Source organism: Orcinus orca, chromosome 9 (genome assembly GCF_937001465.1).
Source record: "Orcinus orca chromosome 9, mOrcOrc1.1, whole genome shotgun sequence".
NCBI lineage: Eukaryota > Metazoa > Chordata > Mammalia > Artiodactyla > Delphinidae > Orcinus > Orcinus orca.
The window spans coordinates 54,520,592-54,548,406 of record NC_064567.1 but is presented as its reverse complement, the minus strand read 5'-3'; the positions used below and the strand labels follow the sequence as shown (position 1 = coordinate 54,548,406).

Sequence of the window (27,815 nt, the reverse complement as noted above, 5' to 3'; positions counted from 1 at the left end):
ATCCATTCACCCAGTCTATGTCTTTTGATTGGGGCATTTAATCCATGTACATTTAAGGTAATTATCAATATGTATGTTCCTATTACCATTTTCTTAATTGTTTCGGGTTTGTTTTTGGAGGTCTTTTCCTTCTCTTGTGTTTCCTGCCTAGAGAAGTTCCTTTAGCATTTGTTGTAAAGCTGGTTTGGTGGTGCTGAATTCTCTTAACTTTTGCTTGTCTATAAAGGTTTTGATTGCTCCATCGAATATGAATGAGATCCTTGCTGGTAGAATAATCTTGGTTATAGGTTTTTCCCTTTCATCACTTTAAATATGTCCTGCCACTCCCTTCTGGCTTGCAGAGTTTCTGTTGAAAGATCAGCTGTTAACCTTATGGGGATTCCCTTGTATTTATTTGTTCCTTTTCCCTGCTGCTTTTAATATTTTTTCTTTGTATTTAATTTTTGATAGTTTGATCAATATGTGTCTTGGCGTGTTTCTCCTTGGATTTATCCTGTATGGGACTCTCTGTGCTTCCTGGACTTACCTATTTCCTTTCTTATATTGGGGAAGTTTTTGACTATAATCTCTTCAAATATTATCTCAGACCCTTTGTTTTTCTCTTCTTCTGGAACCCCTATAATTCGATTGTTGGTGTGTTTAATGTTGTCCCAGTGGACTCTGAGACTGTCCTCAATTCTTTTCATTTTTTTTTCTTTATTCTGTCCTGCAGTAGTTTTTCCCACTATTTTATATTTCAGGTCACTTATCTGTTCTTCTGCCTCAGTTATTCTGCTATTGATTCCTTCTAGAGAATTTTTAATTTCATGTATTGTGTTGTTCATCATTGTTTGTTTGCTCGTTAGCTTTTCTAGGTCCTTGTTAAACATTTCTTTTATTTTCTCCATTCTATTTCCAAGATTTTGGATCCTCTTTACTATTATTACTCTGAATTCTTTTTCAGGTAGACTGCCTATTTCCTCTTCATTTGTTTGGTCTGGTGGGTTTTTACCTTGCTTCTTCATCTGCCACATATTTCTCTGTCTTCCCATTAACTTAACTTACTGTGTTTGGGGGTCTCCTTTTCGCAGGCTACAGGTTTGTAGTTCCCATTGTTTTTGGTGTCTGTCCCCAGTGGGTCAGGTTGGTTCAGTGGGTTGTGTAGGCTTCCTGGTGGAGGGGACTGGTGCCTGTGTTCTGGTGGGTGGGGCTGGATCTTGTCTTTCTGGTGGGCAGGGCTGCACCTGGTGGTGTGTTTTGGGGTTTCTGTGAACTCAGTGTGATTTTAGGCAGCCTCTCTGCTAATGGGCGGGTCTGTGTTCCTGTCTTGCTAGTTGTTTGGCATGGAGCGTCCAGCACTGGAGCTTGCTGACCGTTGGGTGTAGCTGGGTCTTAGAGCTGAGACGGAGATCTCTGGGAGAGCTTTCACCAATTGATGTCCTTAACTCTACTCTCCCATCTGAGAGGCTCAGGCCTGACACCAGGCTGGAGCACCAAGACCCTGTCAGCCACACGGCTCAGAAGAAAAGGGAGAAAAAAATAAAAAGTAAAAACTAAATAAAATTTTAAAATTATTAAAGTTTAAAAAATTCGAAAGTAATTTAAAAAAAGGAGAGAGCAACCATAGCAATAAGCAGATCCTCCAACAATAACAAGCACTAAAAACTGTACTAAGATAAACATAAAAATCAGAAACAAGTCAGTCACAGACAGCAAACCCCAAGCCTACAGTTGCTCCCAAAGTCTACCACCTTAGTTTTGGGTTGATTCATTGTCTATTCAGGTATTCCACAGATGCATGGTACATCAAGTTGATTGTGGAGATTTAATCCACTGCTCTTGAGGCTGCACGGAGAAATTTCCCTTTCTCTTCTTTGTTTGCACAGCTCCCAGTGTTCAGCTTTGGTTTTGGCCCCACCTGTGCATGTAGGGTGCCCTCATGTTCCTCATGTAGGGTGCCTCCTCATGTAGGGTGCCTTATGTTCCTACCCAGACAGGATGAGGTTAAAGCAGCGGCTGATTAGGGGGCCCTGGCTCACTCACGCGGGGGTGGGGAGAGGTAAGGTAGTTATAAGTGGAATGCAGGGCAAGACTGCCACAGCAGAGGCGGGTGTGACATTGCAACAGCTTGAGGCACATCGTGAGTTCTCCCAGGGAAGTTGTCTCTGGATCAGGGGACCCTGACAGTGGCGTGCTGCACAGGCTCCCGGGGGGCTGTGGACAGTGACCTGTGCTCGCACACAGGATTCTTGGTGGCGGCAGCAGCAGCATTAGCGTTTCATGCCTGTCTGTGGTGTCCAAGCTGATAGCCATGGCTCGTGCCCATCTCTGGAGCTCAATAAGGCAGTGCTGTGCCTTCTGTGGGCAGACAGGGAAGGAATCCCCTCTCCTTGCACACCCTGAAACAATGGTCTCTTGCCTCTTAGGCAGTTCCAGAGTTTTTCCGGACTCCCTCTTGGCTAGCTGTGGCGCACTGGCCCCCTTCAGGCTGTCTTCATGCAGCCAACCCCAGTCCTCTCCCTGGGATCTGACCTCCGAAGCCCGAGCTGCAGCTCCCAGCCCCCACCCGCCCCACCGGGTGAGCAGACAAGCCTCTCAGACTGGTGAGTGCTGGTCAGCACTGATCCTCTGTGCGGGAATCTCTCCGCTTTGCTCTCTGCACCCCTGTTGCTGTGCTCTCCTCCGTGGCTCCGAAGCTTCCCCCCTCCACCACCCGCAGTCTCCAACCGCGAAGGGGCTTCCTAGTGTGTGGAAACCTTTCCTCCTTCACAGCTCCCTCCCAGAGGTGCAGGTCCTAACCCTATGCTTTTGTCTCTGTTTTTTCTTTTTTCTTTTGCCCTACCCAGGTACGAGGGGATTTTCTTGCCTTTTCAGAAGTCTGAGGTCTTCTGCCAGCGTTCAGTAGGTGCTCTGTAGCAGTTGCTCCACACGTTTATGTATATTTGGTGTATTTGTGGGGAGGAAGGTGATCTCCACGTCTTACTCCTCCACCATCTTGAAGGTCCCCCTTGGCAGATGAGTTGTAACACATTGTTTTCATCAAATTTGAAGGAGATTAAGAGCAAGAAGGTATACCAGGAAGACGTGGAACCCAACAAACACATCAAAAATATATATACACGTGGAGCAATTCTCACTGAAAACTAACTAAAAACTCGCAGAAAGACTTATACAACCCATAAGAGAGACAGATATGTAATCAGATAGGAAGGGAAGAGAAGCAGTCAGGTCGGGACCTGTGCTCTTGGGAGGGGACTCAGAAGAGGAGGGAGATCTTCCCTGGGGAGTGAGCTGTTAGAGCCACATATTGGGCCGCCAAGCCCTGAGTTCCAACAGTGGGAAGAAAGACTCCCCTCAGCTGGTTAGAAAACCAGTATGACTCACACAGGGGCTGTAAGAAACCTGGACTCCACTTGTGAAGTGTGAACACACACTTGCTTACTCACAAAACAAGGTGGAGAAAGCAAATTGAAACTACACCGGACTCTGGCCAGTTTCCCATGACCACTCTGGCGTGCGACCCAGCTGAGCCAAGTGTTCATTCTGGCCCCACTTGCTTTGCAGTGCAGCTCCACACTAGGTGAGGGCTGCTACGGACAAGCAGAGTGAATTGTTGTGAAGGATGGAGCCAGCTCAGAGCCAGTCAGCTCAGATCCCAAATGGCACCTGAATGGGGTAACAGTGGCCGCTTCTGGCACCTAAGGGGGCAATGCACCAGAAGCAGTTCAGTACTCTGCCACAACCCACATCCAGATCCACACAAAGAATCTAGCCAGCCCCTCTTGATCCAGCACTATGCCCTCCTGGGGCAAGGGTGCTAGTGCTGGAAGAGGGGAGAACACAGTCAGATGGAGTTGACCCAGCTCAGACCTGACCCTCACAGCTTCTGCTCCAGCAGCTTGGGACCTGACCTTGCCCCAGTAGACTGGAGTTTGCCACTAAGAATAGGGGAAGCCCCAGCTCACACCTAGCTCTTGCTCTAGCCACTCCATCTCTAGTCCCACTTCCTACCAAGGTGATAGCTGCCAGTACGCTCTGGGGAAAGAGAAGACTCATGTTTACATCAGATCCAGTTCTCCCACCAAAGCCAATGGGCACAGACAGACTATATAAGGATGCTTCCACATAAGGACACCCCTTCAAGAACACAATAAGCAATGGTTTCACCTAATTTCAAAGAGATGGAGAAAGATAAGCAAAATGAGAAGACAGTGGAATTTGTCTTAATTAAAAGAACAAGAGAAAACCCCTGAAGAAAACAATAATGAAACAGAAATAAATGATTTATCAGATAAATAGTTCAAAGATTAGTAATAAGACTGCTAATAGAATTAGGGAAAAGAATAGATGAACACAGTGAGCATTTTAACAAGGAAGTAGAAAATATAAAAATAACCAGTCAGAAATGAAGAATACAATAACTGAAATGAAAAACACACTAGAAGGAAGTAACAGCAGACTAGGTGATACAGAAGAACACATAAGTGATCTGGAATATAGAATAATGGAAATAATCTAATCAGAACAGCAAAAAAAATTTTTTTTTCTTAAATGAGAATAGTTTAAGGGACCTCTGAGACATCAAGCATACCAACATACACATTATAGGAGGACTAGAAGGAGTAGAGAGAGAGAAAAAAGGGTTGAAAATGTATTTGATGAAATTATGGCTGAAAAATTCCCAAACCTGAAGAAGGAAAACAGCTATCCAGGTACAGGAAGCACAGAGAATCACAAACAAGATGAACCCAAACAGACCCACACCAAGACATATCATAATTAAAATGCCAAAAGACAAAGAGAGAATTCTAAAGGCAGCAAGAGAAAAATAAAGAGTCCTATACAAGGGAACCCTCATAAGGTGATCAGGTGATTTTTCTGCAGAAACTTTGCAGGCCAAAAGGGAGTGGCATGATATATTTAAAGTGATGAAAGAGAAAAACCTGCAACTCTACCCAGCAAGATTACCATTTAGAATCAAAAGAGAGATTAAAAAAAAAAATTCTCAGACAAGCAAAAACTAAGAGTTCATCAATACTAAAACTATCCAAAAAAAAGTTAAAGGGTCTTCTCTAAGTGGAAAATAAAAGGCTACGTCAACAAGTATCCAGGAAAGGAAAAATCCCACTAGTAAAAGCAAATACTGTAAAGACTGGGGATCAACCACTTAAATAAGCTAGTAGGAAGATTAAAAGACAAAAATAATTGTAAAATCAAGTATAACTACAATAAACAGTAAAGGGATAAACATGAAGATGCAAATTATGACATCAAAAACACAAAATGTGAGGGAGTGGGGTAAAAAGATGTAGATCTTTTGAAAGGTGTTTGAACTTAAATGACTACCAGTTTAAAACAAGTAGATAGGGACTTCTCTGGTGGTCCAGTGGTTAAGAATCCACGCCAATGCAGGGGACATGGGTTCGAGCCCTGGTCTGGGAAGATCCACATGCCATGGAGCAACTAAGCCCGTGTGCCACAACTACTGAAGCCTGCATGCCTAGAGCCCGTACTACGCAACAAGAGAACTCACCACAATGAGAAGCCCATGCACCGCAACAAAGAGTAGCTCCCGCTCGGTGCAACTAGATAAAGCCCGCGCACAGCAACAAAGACCCAACGTAGCCCAAAATTTTTTAAAAATAAATTATAAAAATAAATTAATTAAAAAAATAACATTTGCATTTCCATGGCAAGATCCTTTAAAACAAAAACAAGCAGATATAGTTATAGATCAACATATATGAACTCCATGGCAATCACAAACCAAAACCTACAATAGATACATGAAAAATAGAGAGAAAGGAACATAGGCATTCCACTAAAGAAAATCATCAAACTACCAGGAAGAAACTAAAAGAAGAAAAAAAGAACAGAGAAGAACTACATAAACAACCAAAAAAACAAGTAACAAAATGGCAATAAGTACGTATCTATCAATAATCACTTTAAATGTCAATGGATTAAGTGCTTTGATCAAAAGACATAGAGTGGCTAACTGGATAAAATAACAAGACCCATCTATATGCTGCTTCCAAGAGACTCACTTCAGAGCTAAAGACACACACAGACTGAAAGTAAGGGGATGGAAAAAGGTATTTCATACAAATAGAAATGACAAGAAAGCAGGGGTAGTAATACTCATATGAGACAAAATAAACTTTAGCCTTTAACAAAGGCTAAAATGAAATACAAAGAAGGGCATTATATAATGATAAAGGGATCAATGAAAGAAGAGTTTATAACACTTGTTAACATATATGCACCTAATACAGGACCACCTAAATATATAAAGCAAATATTAACAGACATAAATGGAGAAATTGACAGTAATACAATATTAGTAGGGGACTTTTAGACCCCACTTACATCAATGGACAGATCATCATCTAGACAGAAAATCAATATGGAAACAGTGGTCCTAAGTGACACATTAGACAAGTTGAACTTAATAGATATCTACAGGACATTACAACTGAAACCATCAGAATACACATTATTTTCAAGTGCACATGGACTATTCTCCAGGACAGATCACATGCTAGGCCATAAAACAAGTCTCAACAAATTTAAGGGAATTACATAAAACATTTTTTCTGACTGCAGTATGAAACTAGAAATCAATAACAGGGAGAAAAGTGAAAAAAACACAAACACGTGGAGATTAAATAACATGCTACTGAAAACCAATGGGTCAATGAAGAAATCAAAGAGAAAATCAGAAAATACCTCAAGACAAATGAAAATAAAAACACAACTTTCCAAAATCTATGGGATGCAGCAAAAGCAGTTCTAAGAGGGAAGTTTATAGTGATACTGGTCTAACTCAAGAAATAAAAGAAAAATCTCAAATAAACCACCTAACCTACCATCTAAAGAATTAGAAAAGAAGAACATACAAAGCCTAGAGTCAGCAGAAGGAAGGAAATAATAAAGATCAGAGAGGAAATAAAATAGAAACACAACACACAATAGAGAAGATCAATGAAGCCAAGAGCTGGTTTTTTTGAAAAGATAAATAAAATTGATAAACCTTTAGAAAGGCTCATCAAGAAAAAAAGAGAAGATCCAAATAAGCAAAGTAAGAAATAAAAGAGGAGAAATAACAACTGATATCACAGAGATACAAAAAAATAATAAGAGAATACTACAGTCATATGCCAACAAATTGGACAACATAGAAGAAATGAACAAATTTCTAGGAACATACAAGCTTCCAAGACTGAACCAAAGAAAAAGAGAATCTGAACAGATCACTAGTAGTAAAAATGAATTTGTAATTAAAAAACAAAACAAAACAAACTCCCAGCAAACAAAACTCCAGGACTGGATAGCTTCACAGGAGAATTCTACCAAACATATAAAGAAGAGCTAATATATATTCTTCTCAAACTATTCCAAAAAATTGAAGAGGAGAAAAAAATAACAAAGCTCCCTGATATAAGACTATACTATAAAGCTACAGTAATCAAAGCAGCATGGTACTGGCACAAAAACAGACACTAGATCAATGGAACTGAATAGAGAGTCCAGAAATAAACCCATGCACTTACAGTGGGGTCTTTTTTTTTTTTTTTTGGTACTTTGAATCTTTATAAATGAGTGGTTAATGAGGAAAAATTCAGTTTTCTTTAAAAATATATTTAAAGATATCCTTCCTGACTAATATTAATACATTTGCATCTTCACCAGAATATCTATCACATGCTTTAATTTCACTGTTTTTGACCAAATTGACTGAAACCAAGGTTATTAAAGAACTGGAGCCTCAGTTTGAAATAATCTATGACAAAGGAGGCAAGAATATACAATAGAGAAAAAGACGGTCTCTTCAATAAGTGGACAGCTGCATGTAAAAGAAGGAAATTAGAACCGTATATGAAAACAAAAGAAAACACCTCAAAATGGTTTAAAGACCTAAATGTAAAACCTGAAACCATGAAACTCCTAAAAGGGAACATAAGCACAACACTCGTTAACATAAATTATAGCAATTTTTTTTGGATCAGACTTCTCAGGGAAAGTAAACAGAAAAATAAACAAATGGGACCTAATTAAAGTTAAAAGCTTTTGCACAGCAAAGAAAATCAACAAAACAAAAAGGCAACTATGGAATGGGAGAAAATATTTGCAAATGATATGACTGATATGGGGTTAATATCCAAAATACATAAACAGCTCATACAACTCAATATCAAAAAAACCCCAAACAACCTGGTTAAAAATTGGCAGAAGAGCTGAATAGACATTTTTCCAAAGAAGATATACAGATCACCAACAGGCACATGAAAAGATGTTCAACATCACTAATCATCAGAGAAATGCAAATCAAAACCACAATGAGATATCACCTCACACCTGTCAGAGTGCCTATCATTGAAAAGTCTACAAACAACAAATGTTGGTGAGGATGTGGAAAAAAGAGAACCTAGCGCACTGTTGGTGAAAATGTAAATTGGTGCAGTCACTATGGAAAACATTATGGAAGTTCCTCAAAACACTAAAAATAGAACTACCCTATGATCCAACAATTCCATTCCCACGTATATATCTGAAGAAAACAAAAACTCTTATTGGAAAAGATACATGCACTCAATGTTTATAGCAGCATTATTTACAATAGCCAAGATATGGAAGCAACCTAAGTGTCCATCAACAGATGAATGGATAAAAGGGATATATATATATTTCACAGTATGTATGTACACATACTATGAAATAACCATATAAAGAATGAAATTCTGCCATTTGCAACAACATGGATGGATCACTAAGCATAATGGGTATTATGCTTAGTGAAATAAGTCAGAGAAAAACAAATACCCTATGTTATCACTTATGTGTGGAATCTAAAAAATAAAGCAAATAAATGTATATAACAAAACAGAAACAGACTCACAGACACAGAGAACAAACTAGTGTTTTCCAGTGTGGAGAGGGAAGTGGGGGAGAGGCAGGATAATGGTATGGGATTAAGAGATACAAACTACAATGTATAAAATAAACTAGAAACAAAGATATATTGTACAACAAAGGGACATATAGCCATTATTTTGTAATGGAGTATAATATATAAAAATACTAAATCACTATGTTGTACATCTGTAAAACAATACTGTACATCAAGTACACTTTAAAAAATATATAAAAAATAATGATAGTAATAATAATAATAAAATGTTAAAAAGATTTGAGAGACAAGAACTATTTTATTTGTATTTATTTATTTGTGTATTTATGTATTTTATTTGTGTATTTATTTATTTTATTTGTGTATTAAAATGCAATGATATCCTTATAGATATTGGGGCTTCAGACATCCAGTTAGATCTAAAATTTCAATTTGATGGGTTTTTACATTTTTTATACCAAGAATTCTTTTCTAAGACTACTGAGCTACATTTCTATTGTTTTATTATTTCAGTTTACATAAAATATCTTGAATCTTTAATAGCTACTGGCACCTTCCTTTTCTCTATTCAGAATATACCCTCTATTCTCCACCTATCGGCCTTAGTCTTTCCCACCACAAGCTGCAACTCTGAGTGTGAAGACCCTCAGCAGAACCCACATCCACCCCCATGGTGTATCTGCTAAGCTGGCTGGTGAGGTAACCTTTACACTGTCAGAACCACTTATGGAAATTCTTTTACCACTACTTGTGCTTGGTCCATAACATCTCCATAATATGATACTTAAAACAAAAGATAAATCTATGCTGCAATTCTACTCAGTTGGAATGAGATGATATAGCATTTCTATAGGCACTTATCTGCTTAGCTGGCTAAGGGATTTGGACTTTCATTTCTCATGGATGTTTCCTATGCTGTCATTTTTCAAAGATGCTTGAGGGTATACTAATGAAGCTGAGAGAATTATATTTAAAGGATTTACAAAAAGAGATAGAAAGCACAAAAAATAAAAAAGTAGAAGTATAAAACATATCAACATCTTAACACAGCAGAATACTTTATTACTGGAGCTTCTTTATTGCTAAACAGCAATAAAAAGCCATTCAATTTAATATGGAGGGAGTATTGCCTGCTTTTCTTTTTCTTTCCCCCCCCCACCTTTTCTTTTGCTACCCTCCATTAACCCTGTGCTACCTCTCTCAATGGATTAAGTTGACTGCCCTGAGTGGTTTACTGAGAAAGAATTCATCCATGTAAGCTCTATACTTATGATATATAATTTTATTTCAGGAAATAAAATTTATGTATAAATAAAATAAATGTCTCCTTTAATCTGCTTCTATTGGGAATTTGAATCACTGTGTAATTATCAAGTGCTTAGACTAAATTTTTCAAGAAAAAGAACTGGTCACAAAAGCTTACAAAAAGGTGTCACAGGATGCAGTGTGTTCAAAGTCTCATTTTAGGATTACTTACCAGGCAAGGTAATATATAAAACACCCACCCATGCTCACACATCTTTAATTCTTTTGAGCTCAAAATTTCCTAATTTAATTTATGCCACAGCTGTGTAAATATTATTTTCATTATAATTCAAATCAAGATTTTAAGCAGAATTGATAACGCTTTGTCATTATGAGCAGAGACAGATAATTTTTTTAGTCCCGAAGGTCATACAATTTGGGAGTTCTCATTATGAATAAAAAATTAGGTACAAAAGTGAATTTAGGGTGAGAAAAAATAATAAAAAGAAACCATAAATTTTTTAAGGCTAACGAATATGGCAATAATACATAACTTGGAAAAATAATATAACATATTTATGAACTATCTGACATACCTCCCTAATACTTTTCTTTTTACAGTTTTGGCTGTATAATGTTCAATTACCTATTCTATGATAATTCGATAATATATTTTTCTATAAAGAGAACACAGAGATAATTTAGTCATTCCTCTAGCATAATGATAACTTTTATCTTTTCCTGATAGTATGGAAAAAGTGTGTGTGTGTTTTTTTTCTCCCATCTTCACTTATTATTGGCACAGTCATGTAAACGTTTAGGACTGTTGTCAATTTGGGCAAAATGTCTATCACGTGTCTCTCAAGTATGTATGCTATAAACACAATAATTCTAAAACATTCTACACAATTCCCACGATATTGGGTAATGAGGTGATGGACCCAGGAATGGGACCCGTGCATTCCAGGTAGAGAAAACAGGAGCCAATAACTGAGGAATATTGAGAGAGCCAAGTGCTAGTGTTATGGCTCTGCATGGAAAATGGAAGAAAAAGTTAAAAAGAGAGCCATAGACCATATTCTACTCTAAGAGGTTTGTGTCTTATTCCTAGGCTAGAAGTTCTCGATTTTTGTCTATATCCCAATATTCGTGGTGAATAAAGTTGGACATAACCGTGGAGAACCCAGCTGTTTTACTAGCTTTGAGGGCAGAAGCAATTACAACCACTAGTTGTAAAGCCACCAGAGTGACAGCTGAGCTTAGTGACCTGTTTCCAAAGAGTCAGGTGGGGGATGGAGAGTAACATTATAATGGAGGAACCAGAAAAACAGTACCTTAACCATGTGTTCAAGGTTAACATCATCAATGATAAGTCATGTTGATAGCATAGAGTCTTGACATGATGTGATGAGACTCATGTCACTTCACCTCTATGGTCTTCCTTCCCAAAACATGAGACAAACCCAAACTGAGGGACGTTCTACAAAATACCTGACTAATACACCTCAGAACTGTCAAGGTTAAGAAAAATAGGGAAAGCCTGAGAAACTATCATAACCCAGAGGAGGCTAAGGACACATGGCAACTACATGTAATGTGGTATCCTAAACAGGATCCTAAAACAGGAAAAGGAAATTAGGAAAAACTAGTGAAATAAAAATAAAGTTTGATTAATAGTAATGTACCATTGTGGGTTTCTTAGTTGTGACAAATGTACCATAGTAATGTAAGATATTATCAATAGGGAAACCAGGTGAGGAGTATGTAGGAACTCCTTTCTTTGCAAGTTTTCTATAAATATAAAACTCCTCTAAAGTTAAAAGTTTATTTTAAAAAAGGCGAAATGAAGGAAGGCAGCCATCTCCTTGGGACCATATATAGAATCAGTCATTTTAAGTGGAAGAGCCATGGCATTTTGAGTTTTCCCTATATGAGAAAAAAAGAACCTGTGTACATTTTTATAAACTTTTTCTTGGAATCAACACGAGCTGTCTAGAACTGCAGGCTAGAATGCGAAATGTCAAAGTTCGATCTTAAATAACTTGGGCAGCAAACTAATTAAAGATTAAGTAAGCTAGATATGAAGGTATTTGAAAACTGATGTACAAGTTCTATGGCAAAAGAATTCAAAATGAAAACATTTATCTAAACTACTAAATTTGGGTCAATGGTGAGGAGAGTGGAACGCAGAGAAAAAAAAAAAATTCCCAAGGAGGGGGCAAGAACTTCTCTCCATCAGAGTAGGAAACATCAAGTTTAATGTCACTTCCTTGGGAAGGTTTCCTGATCAACCACTAGGTTAGGTCCCCTAACTCCATACTTCTCATATGACTTCCTCCAACTGTAATTTATTTACTTGTAAATATAATGGGCACTATCATCTTTCTCAGAACAAGAATTTGGTCTTTCACTTTTAAAGATACAGTTTAAATGAATCAGAGAGGTTTTTGCAATATAGCAGCCCTCCCAGACCTGAATCAAACAGAGTTGGTCACTACAGTCCCCAGCTCAGATGCAGTGTAATGCATCTGATTATTAAAGTCCTGTTGGGATGATATGGTGCAAGATAACTTTATATCTTTCAACTAAAATAGGTATTAATTAGATCCATTACCTCCCATATTCAAATAATACCTGCATTTGACACATGACATTGCAAGTGGAGTATACTCAATTTTCCCAAAAAACATTGTTACAAGATGCTAAATAACCCAATAAGCAATTAACCCACATGAAGAAGTACAAAACAGAACCTAGAGGTTATTATTTATCTACTTGACATGAACCTTATTTTGGTCATCAAAAAATAAAATGTTGCTCTCCTTCTTCCCTAAGTCTCAGGGCAACAGTTTGGTTGAACCTCAATAGATAATGTAGAAAGACTTTAATATTTTAAAATATGGTGCAATTAAAATCTCAAAAAGAAAAAAAACCCTCCTAAATTTTAGCTTCCAATTTCATCCATTTATTAGCAAAGGCTTGAGATTCCTTAGGATAGAGAGCTTTAGGCAGAGAGTAACAGTTTCACCCTCAAGTGGCAGCATTTAGCCACAGAGACCGGGAGGGATCACGACACAGCACAGCCCATGCACTGGAGAGGGTGCAGAGGGGACAGCGACCCACCCAGCTCACAGTATGACCATGAGGGAGACCAGCTCCTTCTCCTACAGACTTCCCTAATTGAAAGTTATGAGGCTTCAATCAAGTTATCATTTAGAGCCATTCAGAACCATCTGCACTGTCAAAACATTTGGAAAGAGGGCTGCAGATAAAGCCCGTGTCGGGCTGCATCTGACAGGAGGACAGCAGATGAACAGAACCATAACTCGCCACAAGTCAGTACTTTTGCCTTTCTCTTCTTCAGCACTATGATGGCACCAGAAATCTCCTCAAAGCCTATGTGTTCATTGAAAAAAGCATCTGAAGTAGTGTTTCTCACCTTTTAATGTATACACCAATCACATGGGGATCTTGTCAGAATGCAGATTCTAGTCACCTAGGTCTGGGTTGAAGCCTGAGATCTTGCATTTTTAACAACCATCTCAGCAATGCCGATATTGCTGTTCAGAAGACCAGAAACTGAAGAGCAAGAATCTAAAGGAATCTAGGTTAAGTCTGTGTTGAAAGGAGTTTTATAACTCAGATTAATTCTCTAAATATGTATTCAGGCTCCATCCAAGGGAACCACAAAGAAACAGAAGACTAATAAAATAAGTTAGATTAAATGCTAAACACAATCTGAATTTAACACATAGGGATGCAATACTAACTCAGAAAGGTTTCATGTTAATTAACCTAATAGGTAATTTTATTTAGCCATGCTTCACTGAAATACATCATTATGTAATTAAAGGTAGTGCAATTTGATGCACAAGGTGGCCATTTATTTATCTTTTCTCTGTTGGAATATATATATTTGTAAAATAGAACAAAGAGGGTTTTTTTCCCCTAGTTTAGCTTCTAAAAGATCAAAGTTTTTTAAAAAGTGGGTTTTTTTGTTAAACTTGTATGAAAATGTATTACACATAACAAACGTGATCTTTTCATTTTGGCATCTGCAGTATTTGGAAAGTGAAAGATTAAAAAATTACATTTCACATGTCCTTGGTAGCTACTGAAGGGACTGAACTGATTCAACTGTCACCATTTACTGTGGTTAGTGCTTCATTAGGCACAGATAGGCACAATATATCTTAGTCAGATACTTCTATGGAGCACGCAGCTCTCAAGGAATGAAAACAAAACCAATCCAAACACTAGACTGTGGGTGAAAGCCCATCTCAGAGAACATTCAGTTCAAAACAATAAACTTTTTATATATGGAGATACGTTAACATTTATTTTTCAAACTATGAAACAGAATTGTATCTCTAAGAATTGTACTTACAAATGAGGCATGTCAGAACAAAACCTAAACAAAAGCAAAGAATGAAGTACAGGAACCTAACGTAGTTCCATAAAGCCAAGGCCCAGGGTGGCCCGCTGCTGACTGGAGAGGAGGGACCAGGCAGTGAGAGGGAGCCCCTTACCAGCATCCACATCTGAAATAAGACTGACCAGAAAGATCTCGAAGCCTAACCACCTTAAAGTACCCACTGGCAACAATGCTCATTAAGTTACAATGATAACTCTTGCTCATACATTTTAATATGCAGACATCTATGTTGATATATTTTAGTGTATATATTTCAGTATACATATATTTCGGTACATATATATTTTAGTGTATATGCATGTGTGTACATATATACTTTATATATATTTATGCATAAATATATAATATAAAAAATGTATACTTAAAATATGTATATATATGTGTGTGCATATATATATATATATATATATATATATATATATATATACTTTTTTTTTTTTTTAAATCACATTGCAAAGCTGTATTTTTGGTTTCTGGTGCAGTTACCTGAGCCAGAAATCCAGGAATCATCTGAAACCCTTGCCCTTCCCCTATCACTCTCATTCAATCGAGTTGTCACATCCTAACTATTCCTAAATATTTCTCCATTCTGGCTTCCAACCACTTTCCCCCACTCTCCATTTTTTCCTTTTTCTCTACCTGTTCTTAAACTCTGTCCCTCTTCCCTATCCACAAATATCAGCTGTTTCACCCCTTGGTGGGGTACTTTTGTCCATGGCCTGGCCAATGTGTCCTCAACTCTAGCTTTGTTAACTTTGAAAGATGGCTCTGACCAGTCAGGCCAACTAACTACCACTTGGTGACACCTTCCGTGACCACCCCCCCAACCTATCCTCAACTATCCACCAAGGATAAATTTATCACCTTCCCCTCTGAGCCACCACTGTACTGACTGTATATCTGTGTTACAGCTTATTACACTGTTTTTCCTTCTGATCTTGAAGGCATGGAAGGATCTTTCTCATCTTTATAAGCCCCAGGACCTAACCTGGCACCTGGTACAAAATAGGTGTTCAATAAATATCTTTCAAATAAAAGAATGAATGAATGAATGAATGAATTATACAAACTATTCTGAGGAGTGTACACAAGAAACTGAAGTAGAGAAAGGAATTTGATTTAGAACTAATATCATCATATAAAATTAAACACTAGAAAAAATCAGTTCAGTCATTACATCAAAATATCTAAACCCTAACTTCATTTATGTCACTCTGAAGGAATTCCAATGGTCTCCATGGAAACCTCTGGTTCAGCAGTACAATTTACTCGATTGTTAAAATTTAGAGACAGAGGGATTTTAGAGAGTGCCTAAGACAATGCCTTGATTTTTACATGTAAAGAAACCATATTACATGTTTAAATGTCAGCCCCAGAACCTGAAGCTGTGACTCAGAATCCTGGGCCAGTGAGCCTTCGTTATGCCATGCCGCCTCCCCAGTTAGAATGACGCGTCTTTATTTGATCAGTCTGGTCAGATTAAAAAAGAAGAAACGGATATGGCGAATTCGTTCTCATTCCTTGTGACACAAATGCTAACAAGGATAAAAATATCAAAAGAAAGTCTATAAAATTAAGGTTTGGGCAGAAAAAAACCAATAAAACTATCCCTAAAGACTGAAGTCTATCACCATTGATAGTGTACTGAAAGAAGGATGGGTGTTTAAAGATGCTTGAAAATTTAAAACAGACTTCCATAGATAATGAAAACCCCAGAGATAAAGTCTTAAAATAACAGCCACACAGGACTTCCCTGGTGGCGCAGTGGTTAAGAATCCGCCTGCCAATGCAGGGGACACGGGTTCGATCCCTGGTCCAGGAAGATCCCACATGCCACGGAGCAACTAAGCCCGTGCACCACAACTACTGAGCCTGCAAACCACAACTACTGAGCCCATGCGCTGCAACTACTGAAGCCCGTATGCTCTAGAGCCCGTGCTCCTCAACAAGAGAAGCCACCACAATGAGAAGCCCACACACCACAAAGAAGAGTAGCCCCCACTTGCCATAACTAGAGAAAGCTCGTGCGCAGCAACGAACACCCAACGCAGCCAATAAATAAATAAATAAATAAATAAATAAATAAAAGTAACAGCCACACATTATATAGATACCTGGGAATATTCAGACAGGAACATCCAGAAACCATTAACAATTGATACAAAAAAAATTTAAATAGGAAAGGCCCTTACTGAGGACTACAATAAGGAAAAAATATAAAACTCAACATATTGCATTGAATAGCCGAGAAATATTATTTCTTGCACTATGGAACAACAAAGGAAGAGAGAGGTTCCATTCGGTTAGTCATTTAAAATGCTACCACAGAAAGCACTTCTCCAAGGAATAACTGTAGACCAGGCAGGACAAGAAAAAACAAATTAATAAGCTTTGCAAACCTTATTTTCTGTTTATATGACAGCTGATGCAAAACAAGGAAGTCATATTATAAGATTCCTCCCTGCAAATTTATTAATCGTCCTGCAATAATGTGGGGAATTAGGAAAAAATCGTTCATGGGTAATTATCTTAAAGATCAGAGCAAATGACACATTCAAGCAATCTTTTTAGAGAAACATATCTAGCATATCACAAAGACAAATCACTGCTGAAATCATGTAAATTACTCTCCTGAAAGAAGAATTCTGAACTTCAGTTTACAGAGTGGTAAGTTGATACATTTAGTTCCAGTCATCAAATGGCATAGCTGTACTTTAGATGGTCTGTGGTTAAGAATGCTGGAATGAACACCACTAAGGTATACGACTAGATGGATGATACCTGACAGGGAAATGTTTGACACCCATCTGCTATGACAACCCTCTTAGATAACACATGGACGACCTGAAGGCAAAAACCTTCCCACCGTAAATCCTCCTTGTCCATTTTTTGGTGAAGTCTGTGGCCTTCTTGGAATATACTCAAGGGCTTGCCCTGGAATGTGGCTGTATAGATTAGACAATGCATACAAACTACAATGTGAATGATGCCCCCGGAGTTGTGTGATGCTGTAACACTAGTGGGTGCTGCTGAAGGACAGGGACCAGGTCTTTTTCACTCTTGAACCTCGACATTCTGTAAGGTGTTGTTGAATGAATGAATGAATGGCTGAACATAATCATGTTGTGTAAGGGAGATCTTAGTGGGAAGGGGGCTGGCCCTGAGACTCTAGAGGTTCTTTTTCCCTCTGTGCCACCACCAACCAGCTAGTGTGAACAGCATAACCAAGAATCTTCAGATTTGGGAGGTCGGGGTATAAAATGGCCATAAAACCTAATAAAACAAAATTATGAATTGATTTCACTGGGTTGCTAAAATTCTGAAACAGTTTCTCAATTAAACATGTTAGGATTAAAAATAACAAACATGAAAATTTTTATAGTTGATATAATAAAGTTTTTCAATTTGTTGAGTCTACATTAGGCTATGAATATATTCTGTCTTCAGAAGCAAACATGGTGAAAGCTAGCTGTCAAGGAAGAACCACTGAATTTTCAATAAGAAAGAATAGAAATGCCTTGCCAGGCTCTACAGAAAATGCAATTATGTGAGTATCTCATTCTTAGAATCTACTGTCTCACATGGAAATACAGAGAAATATAAATGCCATACCAAAGATGAACAATCCACATGTGTACAGGAAAACAGGAAGCTACTCAGATTCTGTCCTTAGTAATTACTAAGTGCCTGTCACAGACTATAATTAAGTTTTGTTTTATATTTTAATGGAATTTAAAGCAGGCTGTTTCTTGGCCACTGATAGGCTAGTTTAGTTAAGTTTGACTTTCTTTTTCAATTACTGTACTATTTCTTTTTTTGCCCAATGTCATCTTTACCAATAGGAATCTAAGGACATTCAATTTGAAGAGCAAAACTGGAAAAAAAGAAAAACCCCAAATATCTAAGTTTATTGATTACATAATATAGTATCTAAAATCAAGAAAGCTACTAGTATATTTAAGTTACATTAGTTCATAGAGCAGAATACCAGTAAATGAAAATGTGATTCCTAATTAAAGTACATGCTAGATAATGCAGTGTCCTGAGGAATTAAATCACAAACATCACAATAGCACAGAGGTCCCCACTTTCGTCCTTCAATGAACAGTATGAAGTAGACACCCAAGTCCCTTTACCAACAATGATGTTTATATAAGCCCCTAGCTTCTCTCCAATCACATTGTCATTCAATCATATCTTCCCTGTGCATGCAAGACAACAATCTACTTTTTCACCTTCATTGGATTAGAAACTTCATATTGACTGGAACATTTGTTGAAAGAGTTTCACTGATTGCTTTTGCTTGTTTTAATAGTAAGCTCATGGTGGATTCACGCGTTGCCATTGATCAGAGAACTACCTTCTGCAATCACTTCTTTCAATTCATGTAAAATTTTTATCTTTTAAAAAACTATCATTTCACATTCTATTCCTTTCCATCACTAGCTTATCAGAAAGTGCTCGGCTTTCTTTTCACATTTGTTTTCATAAATAAAGTTGTCATCACTACATTAACAGTTAAATGGTAAGCATTATAAATTTCCACAACCACACTAAGAAGCTGGCAGTCAAGATGCTCCTACCTGCACCATGCTGTTGATTGGCTCCCACCCATCAGGACTTGCAACTCAAATCTGTGGCCAAGCAAAGTCACAATTTTCTCTAGGACAAGAACCTTAGCAGTCAACTGTCCATAAGTAAAGCCACGAATATTAAATTATCAACAAGAGTAGGACATTCGGTAAAATGTACACAAACTCCCCCTCCCTCCCAAAAGTGACTGAAGTGTCAGTTAAGGAATAACATTTTAAACAAGGATAAAATAGATAGATGAGGACACACAAGAAGATGAGAGAGAATTTTTTTCATAAGTTGTGGATGAAGGTGTAGCAATCTAGGCAGACCACAGGCAGCTACAACTTCTCAAGTTATAGACTGAGTATTTACCTACAACAACTTAGAAAAGGCACACGACTTGGATACGTAAGTTCTAGAAAGTGTAAAGGAGAGTCTGACAACTGGAAATAGGGTGGAGGATTGAATGTTTGTACAAACCAATTGACCCATAGGCCTTCTCTGACCATCTCTCACCCCAACCCACCAGCAGGACACTGAGTGTTTATCCTCTGGAGAAATTAAATCCAAAAGTCCTCAAATTGCGGATAAAAGGTGAGAGCAGAGTGAGGCACAGAGCTGAAAAAAGGGAAATTAAGTAAAAAATGTGTTTAATTGGTCTGTGTATCTAATTGGCACCAACAGAAAAACATACAATCAAAGCTCATTATCAAGCAATTTCAGAATACCAGGGACAGATATAAGAAGCTAATACTTGCCAGGGAGAAAGTATGATGAGGCACACAAATGCTTGCAAATCTGAACGGAATCAGACTTTTCAGTAGCAATACTAGAAGCTCTAAAGAAAGTAAGCAATACATTCAAAATTCTGAGGGGAAAAAAACCTTCATTATATACTCAACCAAAGTTTATCAATCGTGTGGGAGCAGCATAAAGACATTTTGAGAAAACTAAGAGTTTGAAACTTATATTTCTAACACATTCTTTCTTAGGAAACTAAAGGAGGAAGACAAGGAATCCAGGAAACAAGGAATCTATAATCAGTAAAGGTCAGAAGGAAAATGAATCCAACCCAGAACAGACTCTGATGAATTTACTACTTACAGAGGTGTAACAGAACTAATAAGACATACTGAAACACTAAGAGGCTAGCAACAGCAGGAAGTCATTACTTGCCTTAGAATTAAAAGCCGGGAATTCCCTGGAGGTCCAGTGGATAGGACTCCATACTCTCACTGCCGAGGACCCAGGTTGCCATGTGGCACAGCCAAACCCCGCCCCCCACAAAAAAAACCTAAAAGCCATTATTGCCCCTAGGATCATAAAGGCCAAATGTTATGGAAATCTACTGACAGCTAGAGCCATGAAAAAGTACTTCCACACAGAAGCTGTAGTTAGCCATTCTGAGAAATACAGGTTAAAGCAGGGAAGAAGTAGGGATGAATATATTCAATCCTCATACTTTTCCATTGCCTGAACTCGATTGGGAACCAGTAGCCAAGGTAGCTTGGAGGATGTATTCCCTAGGGGTTAGTCATCCAGGACATAGAGCAGGGAAGAAGAGGGTAGAGAACAGATTTGGAGGGAAACAGAGAACAACTAGCTTAGAACCTACAACAACAGGAGAGGGGGGAAACGGAAGTCCTAAGATGACAGATGTTCAGCTGTGCTAAGGCAAGAAATCAGAGAGCCGAGAGAGGAATGTTTCAAGGAAAAGGTTGAGGGAGGGAGATGTCAAGAAAATTAAATGGAATTGACAGATTTGCTGATGTGTTTGAGCATTTGGAAAATATTTTCCATATATAATCGACAGATCTTTTATGACTATAAATAACAGTAGGGACAAAGACAACTAAACTAATAAAAAGCAGAGACAATCATAAAGTCCAGGAAAAACCAAAGGTTATACAAGAAAGAATACATAATCATGAATACTACTTGACTTCACCATGAATAATATTAATATTTACATATTAATATTTCAAAATGTGATATAGATTCTATATTGGGAGAATGAGATGAAGCTGGGGGAAGGTTGATGGAAGAAAGTTAAATCTTTGTCTACTATACACCTACTTAGTAGCAATGTCTAAAATAGTAACTTAGAGATGGCAATATAAACAATTATTTAAGACATGTGGAGATAGATCCTAAAAGAGTTGAAAGTAGTAGTTACTTCTGAGAAATAGGATTAGAGGATGAGAATGAGTGAGGCAGGAGATTACTACTTTTGTTATTGTTACTACTGTGGCAGCTATTAGTAACTAGTTATATCTGAAATAGGTTTAATTATTAAAATTTTCTGATTTGGAAACTGAAGATAAGGATAGTTAAGCGATCTGATCAACTAAATTCACACAGGTAAGGAGTGGCAGAGCCTAATTTAGGCTTTCAATGTATTTTCTACCATAACATGGCCTCCTTTATACAGCAAACCACTGTTACCTTGTTCAGAGAATCAATAGCTACATGAAAAAATACACAACTTGTAAAACATAAAAGGCACTAGTGAACATCCAATGCTCTCCAAACTTGGAGTACTAACACATATTTCCGAATTAAACGCACGTGCACACACACACATGCGTAAGATGAGAACATCCTGGGCCAAAATTTCTAATTCTCCAGATATAGACAGTATGTGAATCTCCCTAAAACCAAATACAACAGCTTCTATTTCTTTGATATATTCTATAGCGCCCTTGGATTGTATACTTTAATAGAAACACAAAATATTTAGCTTGGCTGGTTGATGTTCCAAAAGCTGAATAAGAACACTATTTTCAACATTTATGGAGTCATATATTTCTTAAAGAATTTTCGCATTTATCCATCTCTTGCAGCTATGAACCAGTGAGGCAGCTAAGTATACCAAGGGCTATCTTAGTATCATGAAACTTAGTCATTGTGATTGGCTATTTAAATATTATCCAGGGCTTCCCTGGTGGCGCAGTGGTTGAGAGTCCGCCTGCCGATGCAGGGGACACGGGTTCGTGCCCCGGTCCGGGAAGATCCCACATGCCGCGGAGTGGCTGGGCCCGTGAGCCATGGCCACTGAGCCTGCACGTCCAGAGTCTGTGCTCCGCAACGGGAGAGGCCACAACAGTGAGAGGCCCGTGTATCACAAAAAAAAAAAAAAAAAAAATTATCCAAAAACCAGTTGTGGGTGACCAATTACTTTGCCAACTTTGATACAAGTGGGGGGATTTTTATTTGTTTTAAAAATATTTAGTAGTGAAAACTACATATACAATGTCTCATTTTATATGTTATGATTCAGCCAGCCCATCATTAACAAGTGACCAAACACATCCATTGAAAACACACATACACTCTCTCTCACAAACACACACTGATAAACAACATGGGATGTAATAACCATAACCACGCTAAGCTTCTGATAGGATAAGAGAACAGGCTCCCTTCAGCATTCCAAAGCCATCACTAAATGCAGCACTGTGGCAGCCACTCCATAATGTCATAATAATCTAATATTAGAGAACTGTACTTTTGGAGACAATTTGTTATAAAGCAATGTAACAGAAGTTTTCCACAAGGAATAGTTTGTAGCCAGCACTCCTTCGGTGTGAATTAAGCACTCAAATGCATTGTCTCTTCTGACTACTAGTATTTAGCAAATTATTGCTCCAGTGCTTTATGAGTAAGAGGACCACACGTCACAGTTATATCCCTGTTTTACACCTATTGTCCTAGCAGAATTACTATTAACTCTAAAAAGTATCCTGGTATGGACAATATACTCTATGGTCATTGCAATTTTAAGGGACTTCAGTAGTGGGAGTGGCTCAGAAAGTACGGCTGCCAGCAGGAACTCAGCTTTTGTCCCCCAGACACCCTTCTGACTACCCCTGTTCTTTTGTCATGTTCCATTGCATTGTCAGTGGCTACACTGGCAAGTCATTTGGGTCATGTATTATTTGAGCAGCTCTCAAGATCTCTTAAAGAGTTGTTACTTTTGAGAGTGACTAATCTGAATCCCCCTTGGTCTCATGACCTGATTAATTAGAAAATGTGTAAATAATGTTGATAGATGAACGAACTCAAATTCTCAGGTTTTACTAGCATTCTTTTTTAAATGGACACATTCGTTTTAGCAGAAGCTAAATGGTTAGAAATTGTGAAAATACTTGCCAGTATAGATATTGGTCTCATGAAAATGTATTCAATCCAATGATTCATGTCTTAAGTTTATTTAAAAAAAACTCCACCCTGAATAAAATTATATAATATAGACTATTGATGTGAGGAGAGAAAGCAGTCTGCAAGGCTGTTGTGTGAGACGGAAAGCCATCTACTTTGTTTGAAATATGCAAAGGATCCAAAACGTGACTCAGATCATAACCTAAATTCTCAAAGAGGTATTTTACTTACTTGTGTTTTGGAATCACTTTACTAGTAAAATAAAAAACAATTGCTTATAAATCATCTTAAGAGATTATGTAATATGTTATAAGGAGAAAGGGCTTTGGAGTAGGTTAGCTCTGAGTTTGAATGTCAGCTCTATTTACTATGACCCTTACTCTCTTATTTAGTCTCCCTGGGTTTTGTTTTCTTTCACTGTATCATAGAACAGTAGGTAAGTAATTAAAATGCATAAGAGGACTTAGAATACAGTTTGTGTTCAGTAAAAGTATCTATTATTGTTACCATTGTTATTACTATTGCTTAAGACAATTTATGATTCTTTCTCTTAAAACACTGGTAAACAAGCCTGAGTCCTTAGGAAACTTTATTACATAAATTTCCTTGGTTCAGGAGAGATCATTAAGGATGATGGCAGAACTCTATATTGCCAGTATGTATGGTGATTAGGCTTATTTAATAAAATGAAATGCTAAATGGCCCTATAATACTCAATAAATAGGCAATTTCTTTTCTGATATATGCAAAATCAATTTTGATGCAGACGTTTTTCTATATATCAAGATCGGTATGGAAATTTTTTTCTAACCACCCAGCTGCTACAATGTTAAATTAATTTTAATCCTAAATCAGAAATGCTATAGAGAAAAGGGTGATTTAATATGCAATCTCATTACATTTGACAGGTTTATTTATAAATGATTTGCCCCACATTTTGACAAGCATAGTTAATATGTTAATTAGCTTTGAAAAAGATGATGAAAGGGAGAGACTGACATGCTATCATTCTTTACACACCATGTTGGGGAGCACTGGAATTGACACAAGGTGGTATCACTATATATTGTGCCCCCCCCAAAAGCACCATGATGATGAGATATTTATTAGCTACAGATTAATTCAGTCACTATGCTAAAAATTAATCCCTTAAAATAATCCCAAGTGACCTGCTTTAGAAAACAAATGCCATTCTAAACATATTTATGAGCTTCTATAAAGGAATATAAGGCTTATTTAAGAGCAATGACCTCGACAGCTAGAGCAGAACTCCTTGACAAGGGAGGAACTACACAGATAAGCTCCTTTTCACATTTGCACTTCTCTTAATGTGGTTTTCAGTACTTGGTAAGTCTTTTTGGTTTAGAAGCTTAAAGATGATGTCCTATGCCTTGACTTTCAAAGAGTTATAAAATCCAAGAATTAAGGGAAGCTATACATGACACAAAGTCCAATTTGATTCCTCTGCTTAAACCCTCCTTCACAGAGGCAGACAAAGGTGTCATAAAGCTATCTTTCTTGATGAGTTCTCAAATCACACACTATATTCATACATCACCACCATGCTGGAGACCTAGAGCAGTAAATCATAACAGGGAGAGCTCTGACTTCCATCACTTGCTGCCAATGTTAATGAATAAGTGTCTTCATTAATATTTTTATTGCCCGAAGCTATTTAAACAGAAAACTGGAAATAGTAACACTGTGTAGGGATCATTAGTTTTTAGTTACTACCCCACTGCCCCAGGATGGTAAATGAACTGTAAAAATAGCCTGAAACCACTGCCACCTGCCCCCCTGCTACTGTCTATGGGTTAATATTTGTACTTCTCTTCGGTGCAGCTGAGCCATGACTAAATTATAGTCCCATATCTAGATCTTTGAATACCCAGCATCAAGGTCATTAATCATGCAAAAATCATTGCCCTGTGAACTTTTCTCTAACTGGAAAAATACATACGTTTTACCTGACTTATAGGAAAATAACAAAATGGCTTTTAGAAAATGGCTTGGAATGAAATCAGATTCAGAGTGACAGGCATAGCACAGACATAACTCAGATTCTAGGGCTTAGAAATGTAGAGCCAATAAGCATGGGAAACTGCTCCAACATAACACATTTACTATTTGCTTTTGGCAATGAATAATATTGGCATGCAGACAAAAGGGCATTTGGGGTCTATTAGTTTATATCAGTTTTCCTCCCTTCCACTTAAATAACCATCTTCTTCTTATGCTTCATTATGTCTCTCCTTAAAGCAAATTGGCAGAAAGCAACCAAGCCTTGTTCCTTAAGAGAATGGACACCAACAGGCACATACATGTCACAGAAAGGTTGGGGGCAGGGCGAGTGGAGAGGCACAGACTGGAAGTCAAACATTATATATCACAAACAGACATATTAGCAAGTCCCAATCCATGCGGTTCTCTGTACTTTAAAGAGCACTTTCAAAGGTTTGGGAAAAATTAGCCACTAGTGTATAAAAAATAGCTTCTCCTCATTCTGAGGGTAGAGTCTTAACTGCACTGCCAAGCAACTAAAACAAAACTGGCTCCAAGCCACAAATATTTCCAAACTATGTTCTATTAGCAGAGTCCTTAACTGACCTCACTGAAAAACAATCTAGAATTTCCATTCTCAAAACGTAGAGAAAAACACTCTATAACTCATACAGATCTACAACACAGAAAAATAAATATATCCACGTGTACACAAAATGTTGCATATATTTTCAGTGGCTTTACAGATGCCCAAATCCCATTCCTAAGGGGTTGTTGGAATCTAAATTAAGTAAATCTACACTGTACCCTACATCACAAGGAACTTGATTATTTTCTCTCCATAAAATGTTCGGATCAGGGCTTCCCTGGTGGCACAGTGGTTAAGATTCCGCCTGCCAATGCAGGCAGAATGGGTTCAAGCCCTGGCCTGAGAAGATCCCACATGCCATGGAGCAACTAAGCCCATGCACCACAACTACTGAGCCTGTGCTCTAGAGCCCGTGAGTCACAACTACTGAGCCCACGTGCCACAGCTACTGAAGCCTACATGCCTAGAGTCTGTGCTCTGCAACAAGAGAAGCCACCGCAATGAGAAGCCTGCGCACCACAATGAAGAGTAGCCCCCGCTCGCTGCAACTAGAGAAAGTCCGCATGCAGCAACGAAGACCCAACGCAGACAAAAAGAAAGGAAGGAAGGAAGAGAGGGAGAGAGGGAGAGAGGGAGGGAGGGAGGGAGGGAGGGAGGGAGGGAGGGAGGGAGGAAGGAAGGAAGGAAGGAAGGAAGAAAGTTTGGGTTAAAAATATCAGGGAAGAAGCCAAGCCTCATCACAGCCTAATTTACTAAAAGTCAAGATTATTTAGGGTAGAGCAGTGAAGTAAGTACAGGGCAAGAAGATAAATGACACATGCTGAAGCTTTATTGAGGTCATAAACATTATGTGAACATGTAGCTGAATTCTGTATGTAGGGCATCATCATTCATGGAAGATGATTCATGCTATCAAATAGCCATGTGCTATGTGAACTGTTTTACTCTGAACACAATTGTGAGTCTAGAAAAGGGATTTTTCTATTAATAAATGACCTTTTCAACATTCACTATTAAGCCTTTCTGATTGCTAAAAAGAAGGTTATTCCCTTATTTGATTTAGATCACACTAGACTGGAGACTCATCGTAGTTTATCAATAATAATAATTACACATTAAACCTTGCCACTCTTTGGGCCTCCTATAATAGAATTTTAAGTTTTGCTAAACCACTGTGTAAAACTGTGACTCTATTGAAATTAAACTTACTCTGATATTTTTAAAAAGTAATCATTTAATTTCATTTTGGATAATTGGTACCAACAGTTTTCAGGGGTATATTGTACCAAATTTAGTACCTTACAGTCACAGCAAAATTTTCAGACCACTTATCTGATTTCTGTTGTGAATTTAAACATGCTCCTACAACTTCCAACCTATGCTGCTGTTTGGAGATATACACTTCCTTGTTATAAAATAAATCTACAAACTAAGACCCTTAAGGAGAAAAATCACCAAACTGACAGCTAGAAAAATGTCTCTGCCCCTGTCCATCAAGAACCATTAGCAGACACCATCTGTAAGGGAGTCCCTGATTAGGGAACATTCCCAATTATGTTTTCAAAAACTCCAGTGGTATTGCCACACACAGGCCAACACTCCAGCACCATTAATCTTCATTCAGACTGTTAGGATGTTTGTCTAGGCTTGACCCAGACCAAGTACTATAGATAAATTAGCTAGAGTAAAGCTTCCATTTCTCACCACATGTCAAGGCAGGTGGAATATTCTGTCGAGCCCAGGAGGACATCTGGAGGTCTGTACCACAAGGTAACCACTTCATTGGAGTATGTGTGGCTAGGGACGGATTTTGCTCTTGCAAGACCTGTGGGTTACATGAAACATAAAGAAGTTTAATAGGCATTAATAAAACAAGGGAATTTAAATTTGAATGTTCACAGTTTTAAAAGGTCAAAGGT

At 37.9% G+C, this 27,815-nt stretch overlaps 1 protein-coding gene across 6 annotated transcripts in view; it reads right to left on the bottom strand.

Annotated features, from left to right (window-relative positions):
• The window catches only part of CDK14 (cyclin dependent kinase 14), a 711,364-nt gene that overhangs the window by 199,399 nt on the left and 484,150 nt on the right, over window positions 1-27,815 (bottom strand). For all 6 annotated transcript variants that reach the window (XM_049714769.1, XM_049714770.1, XM_033420532.2 and 3 more), the window contains one exon: window positions 27,601-27,721. In XM_049714769.1, coding sequence (XP_049570726.1) covers window positions 27,601-27,721 — 121 coding nt within the window. The remainder of the gene's footprint in view (window positions 1-27,600; window positions 27,722-27,815) is intronic.